We start from the raw sequence: 7,487 nt of genomic DNA, 5'->3' as shown, positions 1-7,487 counted from the left end.
TCTTCCCTGTCCAAAGTCTGGTTTTGGGGGTCAGTGCAGTCCCTTTGCAGTGCCCTGGTTTGCCAGTGCTGCTCCAGGCTCCCTCACCCTTGCACATGGCCCAGCCCATGGAGCAGCACTTTCTGCCAGTGCTCTGGTCCCTGGCACTTCAGAAAAGCTTTGGTTCACAAGGATAGCAAGAGTTACCTACCTGACTGTTGACATCACCTAAACTTGCTGTTCTGGAAAGGAGTCAGAGTAAACAGCTCCTCTGCCCAGACCCAGTGCAGCTGCCCATGATGGTTTTCACTTTCCTCCCTGATAATTAATGCCAGTTCTCCTTGCCAACACTTCTGAGTAGATTTGTACATTTTGGAGCACTTTGATCTGTCAGCTGTTAATGTGAGTTTTTGCTCCTCCGAAGGACATGTCCCTGCAGATGTCAAGCAGAGTGATTTGCACACCAGCAGGGCTGTGAGTGCTGCCATGGGTGATGAGACAGGTTTGCTCAGCTGAGCAGTGCTCATTTAGGACAGAAATGGGAAGGAAGCCTTTGGCCAGAAGAAGTGCTTTCATTTGCTAGAGACCATGAATGGCCAAGTGGGAACAAAGAAGCCCATGGCTAAACAGGAGGCTACTGCCAATTCCATTCACAGATTCTCCAAAATCTGGGAGGACTGCTACAATTATGATGTCTGGCCTGCAACTTGCCAAGACCCTTAGATCACAACCAAGCAAATGAGAAAGGCAGCAGGAAGGAAGGAAAGGCTCTAGTCCCCAGGCTCTGCCTTGTACAACATGGGCAGCACTTCTGCCACCTGAGACTGATGCTGGCAGAGTGAGATTTGCTGTGCCACCAACAGCAGCACTCAGCTTGGTTGTGCTGCATCCTGCCCTCACGTGCTCAGGCTTTCTTTTAATCTCAGGGATGCAAAGAAAGCCCAGAAGACATTAGGACAACCACCTGGGGAGTTAGTTATGATTTTTAAAAGCTAATGATGCTGCCCACTGTTCAATGTTTATAATAAACTGTCTTCTCCCCCTCTTAACTAAATTGTGTATATACAGGGTAAGAAGCTGTACCCAAGGGCTCTGAGCACCTGGCTTGCTGCACAGAGCTGCTGTACTCCATAAATAGGAAAGGTGGACAGAAAGTTATAAATTTTCATGCATTTGAATGGGTCAGGCTGGGAAGCTCAGGCAAAAGAAAGCAACAAGAATGATCCTGGCCTACAGCTGCAGTGTTTTAATGCAAACCTGAAGATTGTGCTGTCCTCTTGGCAGCTGGCTGGCAGCTCAGCCTGCACAAGCGATGCAGATGGGGATTCAAAGGTTGCATGGAAAGACAATGCTTTCCTCCAGCCCCGTGCCAAATGCAATACCTGATTGCTCAGCTTACAGACATTTCTGCAGTACCAGAGGAGAGGCACTCTGCAACACGGAGCAGCACACAGCCTGCTGTAACTATCACCTGGAAAGGAACATTTCTCTAATTCTCTAGCCCATGGCTTTCTGCTGATGGCTGCTTTGTGATGAAGTGCCTATGGCTGAGTGGCTTTGTACCTCAGCCCTGCCAGGGAAGCAGCGCTCTGGGCAGAGCACAGCACATTCCAGGGCTCCAGACTCTTGTACAAATAAGGAAGCAAAAGGTCCGAGCTGGATCAGGGCAGGACTAGTGCATCAGTGAGAACAGCACTTCAGCTCTGAAACAGCTTTGTCATAGCAGGAAATACAGTGGCATCCTTCAACCTGCCAGAGGAGGGGCATTACCTTTTGCACAGCTGTGTCTCAGTTTTTCCTCACAGAAGAAAGCTGTGAAGTTGAGCTCACACGTGTGTGTTGGCAGGGGCCTGGCAAGGCAAGCACCCACTGACGATGCATTCAGTCACTCAGTGCCAGAGAGAACATCCCTGCAGCAGCGGGAGAGCTTGGGGACAGCACTGTGCAGGTCAAGCCCCTGCAGCTCAAGCACCACCCAGTCCAGGCTGATTGGAGAGGTTTTCTTGTAAAGAGGAGATTTTTCAGTTCTGTTTCGAGGTTAGTGGCTTCCTTTACTGGAACAATTGGACACTTGCATGCAGGAAGCCACCAAGCCACCAGCAGCTCAGCACCACTCTCTTCGTAAAGGCAGAGAGCACTGGCATATCAGTGGCCAGGAAACACTGCCAGTGGTTTGGTTCCAGTCATTTGGCTGCAGCACTTGATGAACAAGACAGGCTGACCAATGTTGAACATGTATTTTCCCATGCCTGATATAAGAAATGACAGCTTTTAATTACAGTACTTAATTTTTTAGAGGACAGCTGTTTCTTTCACATTATGAATTAACAAGCTATTCTGAGCAGATTTGTACAGTGCAAACAGATCGAAACTAGTTGTGAAGATAGCTTAGCTCAGAGCTTTATTTTTTTGGCATATTCCCACTTTTGAGCTTCATGCATTTGTTCCTTCTGGTGTGCTGAGGCTGTAGCAGACAGGACCATCAGTGTTTCTCAGGATCTGCTGCCACAAGGGTTGGATTTTGGATGGGGCCCTCAGTGCCACCAGAACAACATTGCCAAACTGAGAACAAGTTTATTTTCATATTGCACAGATGCTGGTTGAAGGGACATAGTTCTTGACTCCCATTAGCACTCAGATGCTTGTGTCCAGGGAAGTTAGACACAAGTGCATCCCTGAGGAGCTGACACAGAGAAGCCACTCCAGAAAAGATAGAGAAAGGCAGGTACTGCTGCTTTGCAATGTTATTTAACTGCACCTGTTTGCAGAGCAAATGACCCTTAAAAAACATAGCTGGGCCTTCATCTGTATTTTAAGACATGCAAAGGAAGAAAAAGAGAAAATAAAAAGCAGCTCCAGCCCACACTCTTGGAGGCTTGGCTCTCTCCCAAGTCCCTGGCCTGGATTCCTGCAGTTCTGGGTGAGTGTTTCTTTGCTATCTTGCTTGTCCATCACACCTGCTTTGTCTGTTGCCTTCAGTGTTCTGCATTTACTTATTCCCACACTCAGGATCTCCCTCCCCTTCCCCAGCCCACTATATATTAGTGTAATAAGCTGTAAAATGAGATTTATGAAAAATAAAACTGACACTGTACCGGCTTGTTCCACTTTGCGTTCTAAGTTTGCTGAACACAACATAGATTTCTTTTATTTATTTAAAGTAGCAGCTGAAACGAGAATCTGTTTGGGGAAGTTGTAGGAAACTAATATTAGAGCTGCCATTTAATTCTCAAGGCAATAAAATGGACCGAGAGGCCAAGTCCCTCTGAATGTCTTTCATGTTGGTTTGTTACACAGTGTGAGCTTGTTTTACAAGTGCTCTGTTTACAAGAATGCTGGGGGAGCTGGAGAGGGGGGGAATGTTCATTTAAGCCCCACATTCACATAGGGCTACTTTTGTAAAGGCCTGATCCAGTCCTACCAGCTGCTTGCCCACAAAACTTCCCAATTGTGGAGGCTAATTAAGATTCTTCAGAGGAGCTCTCCTCTCCCCAGCGGCTGCAGCAGCCTCATCAGACATGCTGTCCCTCCCCCTGGGCCCGGCAGAATGCCCTACTGTGCCTGGCTTACGTTATGCCTTATGAATTAACCAATTGATTCTGAAAATATCACTACTTTAGGGCTAAATAAAGCTGTTCCCTTCAAGGGGAAAAGAGGCAGGGCTCGGCCTAGGAATAAACTGATACTGTGTTACCTATAAACTCCCTTCTCTCTCGTGCTGCCAGGCGAGGATTCGTTCGCCAGGATACAGTGAGTGGAGTACAAAGGGAATTCATCATGGATTTCTGTGAAAATAGGGAGGCTTTCCTGAGCCTGGACAGTAAGCACGACCTATCCACCTGCAAGTAAATAAAGCCTCCTGCATGCAACTCCGAATTAAAAAAATTAGTTTACATGAAATGACTGTGCATATTTGCCTTGCCTTTTCTGTGCCCACTTCTCTCTCCAGCTTCAAAGTGAAGAAACCTGTAACCAGTACAGATCAAGTATGGCTGAAAGTTGCTTGGTACTACTGCTGTGTAGCTGAACACAGCTCTAGTGCTGGAACAAAAATTTCAGCTGGCACCAATACATAATATTGGACCTCCAGTTTCCTTTGAGCGGTCATGGCCCCAAAAAATTTATATCCAGGCTTTAAAGTGATTTTGAACCAGAACGAAATCTGACATAGAGCCTGAACTGAGGAATATAAAAAATTAACTATGTTTCATCTGATACACATAGCTTTCCCCTGGTGTCTTTGTGCAGATCCCTCGTTTTGATTACTTAAAAGAAAGCTAACTGCAGGAACAAGACAAGATCTTTCAAGCACTAATGTGGTGACATACATGGTTTCATGCTGGCCACAACAAATGTACCATCAGCTTGGACTTCTTCCTCTTCCTGAATGTTTCAAGTGTTTGCCTACACCTCCTTCAATTAAAAAGAATCCTCCTCCCTCCCCAAACTAAAAATTAGAATATTAATACAACTTCACTGCACAAAACCATACTAGATAACTAGATATTGTAATAACAAAATGCTTTATTTTTGGGGAATACAAGGAAAACTGTGACATCCTCAAAATCAATTGCTCTAAAAAGGCATTCTTCCTTTCAAAAAGGGAACACTCGCAACAAAAGGTGACCGGTGAACAAGCCCTCTCATGTAGCAGCAGGAATTCTTCCTTTACAGCCAAAGGCAGGGTTTCAATAATGTACAGCCACAGATTCCAACTCAGTCAATATTTTCTAGTAGGTTAGGGCACAGGCTCAGCACTGCTCAGTGTGACAGCCCAGAGGGAGGCTGACAACACACCTCTGAGACAGGGCTTTCACAGTTCTCACCCAGGTCGCTTTGCAACAAACCACAAGACTTCACCATTACCACAAGAAGACACTGAGAAAGCCACAAGGTTACTAATCTCCTCTGTCATCTCCAAAAACTTTTCATGCAAGCCCTATGCTCGTGAAATTCTCGTACCATCAGTCTGGTTACAGCTCAGTGTGTCACCACACGCCCCCTCTGCTGCCAGCCAGGGCTGTGTGTGACAGGGACAGAGCCAAGGCTACTGACACAATCCCCTCCTCAACATAACTGTTTCCTGTACAGCGGGCTCCAGGCTGGGATGTGTTTTAAAGACTGCAAATTTATATCCATAAATTACTTCTGCCCTCTCTGAACCTTATGTTAGAATTCAAGTTGTTAAAGAAGGGGACCGGGAAGTTCCTAAAATTGTCAGGTTATAAAGTAGGCATTGATATTTCAGTCCAGCGTGACAGCTCTTTGTCACAAGTGGTATCCATCCATGCTAAAGGGTAAGATACATTGGTCTTGTTCAAAGGGGGCTCGTGTTGTCTGAAGTGGGTATGGTAAACTCTAAAAGAACTATTGGTTTTCTTTATTCAGGTTAGACATAACAAATATGTCAGGTACAGCAGTTAGTCTAGAAAAATACATTTAAAAAAATCTTCAGCAAACCATGCTCCCTGTAACAAAATCTTTCAAAACCAATTTTACAAATTATTCTACATTAATGTAAAAAGAAAATCTTAAATTTAGCATAGTGGATTCCATCAAACAGCTATCTATCAAAACATGACTTTCACTATCTGCAGATGTTAGAATTCATAATACATTTTTCTAATGTATCCTGTACATATTAAATAATCTAAAAGGCTCTTCTTGTAGTGCATTAACAATTTAGCAAGCACACTCAGTATTTCTCCAGTACCATTTGCATTACAGTTATTTGCCCGCAAATGTAATTAACATCTAAAAGTGCACACAGTTAGATCTCCCTCCCTCCCCAGAACCTGTTTCCCTGCTGAAACCCAGACATCCACTGGAAACATTATGCTACTGTAGCTAATCTACCCATGATTAGAAATGTGTGACTAAAGTGTTCTTCAACTATACAAGAACTGACTTATATACAGGAATCAAAAGGACAGCCTGTATTTACATCAAGAATGAACTTCCACTACCACAGCATTATACCAAGAACTCAATACAGTGTTACAGTCGGTATTCACTTAGGACTTTAGCTTTAGATCAGTATAACACAAAACTTAGCTCAGGACATACCCTGAAAAATGAACATGTTTATTAAATATTACTTCTATTATGCCCCACGACAAATAACCATTGCTGGATATTCTTACAAGTTCAGTGTTTGAAATAGCGTAATAGTGTGCTGCTCTATGAAGCAGCAAAGAACTTCCAGAGAGGCTGCTGGAGAAAAAAAAGGAGGAAAGAAAGAGGTAAAAAAATCCAAACAAACAAACAAACAACAAAACAAAACAAACAAGCCCCACAAAAAAAAAAAGACAGAACAAAAAACAAAACAAAACAAAAAAAAAAAAACAACAAAGCAAAACGAGAAAAAGAAGGACAGAGGGCAGCAGACATCAAGGGAAGAATTAGATCTGAATAACTAAACCAAACTGTTAGTGCAAGTCTAGGACAGTCGGGCATGCAGAAACCCCTTGGAAAAGTGTCATACAGATCTAAGTAGGTTGCAATAAACAAGCTTAAGATGTAACTTCACTGAATTTTTCCATACTGGGAAAAATGGTAGGACTTTTCCCCATCATATGGAAGAATTTTGAGAATAAATTCCAGATTATCCAGTCTGAGATTATTAGTTTTACTCTCCAAGAAATCCAGTGTATGAACCTATATTAATTTTTTCCAATGATACTTTAAAAAGGCAAACTATAAACTTTTCAATTCATTTTTTATATTGAACTTTTCAAAGAAATCTGAAGTGTTGTCTTTAATTTGCATTAAAGTGGTCAAACATTTCTCCTGTTTCTTCCCTCCCCAAAAGTGCAAAAAACAAGTTGCTGCTTGGTCCACAAACATAAAACATCATATACAACAAGAGGTTTTCCTTCTGATGGAGTACTGCTGCCAACCCATCGCTTCCAGTTTCCTCTCCAAGAAAAATGTCAGCGTCCAAAGATGGAATTCAATTCCAGTAGAATTAACTCTACAATCTGATTCTGGTATACTGTGTGGACTGCTATGTTACCAGTCTCTTTCTCTGGTTTTAATAAGGTTGGACCAAAAACTATTGCTATACTTTGATAGGTCATTCGGTTCTTTTCTCCATTTTCTACAACTCTGAAAGAGAAAACAATACACAAGAAGAGATTTATCAGTGTTAGGGCAATAGGATGACAGAAAAAGACACATCCCAAAGCAAATGGCTAGTCAGAGTATTTATTTAATGAGCAGTCCTGCTATTAAGACATACAGCTGCTGTAATTCCCCTCTCTATGAAAAAAGTTTTGTTTTGAAATTCTTGGTCCTCTCAGAGTCCCTCTAAAGCACTTGGCAGCCAACATCACAACTATGCAGCATACTGTCTCAAGTCTGGTGCTCTGCAAACTCATATCCAGACTGATACATGCTTTTATCAAGTCCAGTATAAAAAAATGCAGTAAGAACAGTCACTTGGTACTTTAAACAGGATTCTTTATCTTTAAGGAAAGATCAGCAACACAAAGTCTTTCCTTCTATCT

General features: G+C 43.0%; 1 protein-coding gene across 9 annotated transcripts in view; it reads right to left on the bottom strand.

Moving 5' to 3' along the window:
* Positions 1-4,483: 4,483 nt before the first annotated feature.
* The window catches only part of ARHGAP12 (Rho GTPase activating protein 12), a 75,185-nt gene continuing 72,181 nt past the window's right edge, over positions 4,484-7,487 (bottom strand). For all 9 annotated transcript variants that reach the window (XM_030228547.2, XM_030228552.2, XM_030228531.2 and 6 more), the window contains one exon: positions 4,484-7,086. In XM_030228547.2, coding sequence (XP_030084407.1) covers positions 6,912-7,086 — 175 coding nt within the window. In that variant the 3' untranslated portion in view covers positions 4,484-6,911. The remainder of the gene's footprint in view (positions 7,087-7,487) is intronic.

The sequence above is a fragment of the Serinus canaria genome, chromosome 2, assembly GCF_022539315.1.
Source record: "Serinus canaria isolate serCan28SL12 chromosome 2, serCan2020, whole genome shotgun sequence".
Lineage (NCBI taxonomy): Eukaryota > Metazoa > Chordata > Aves > Passeriformes > Fringillidae > Serinus > Serinus canaria.
This window is presented reverse-complemented; position numbering and strand designations above follow the sequence as displayed.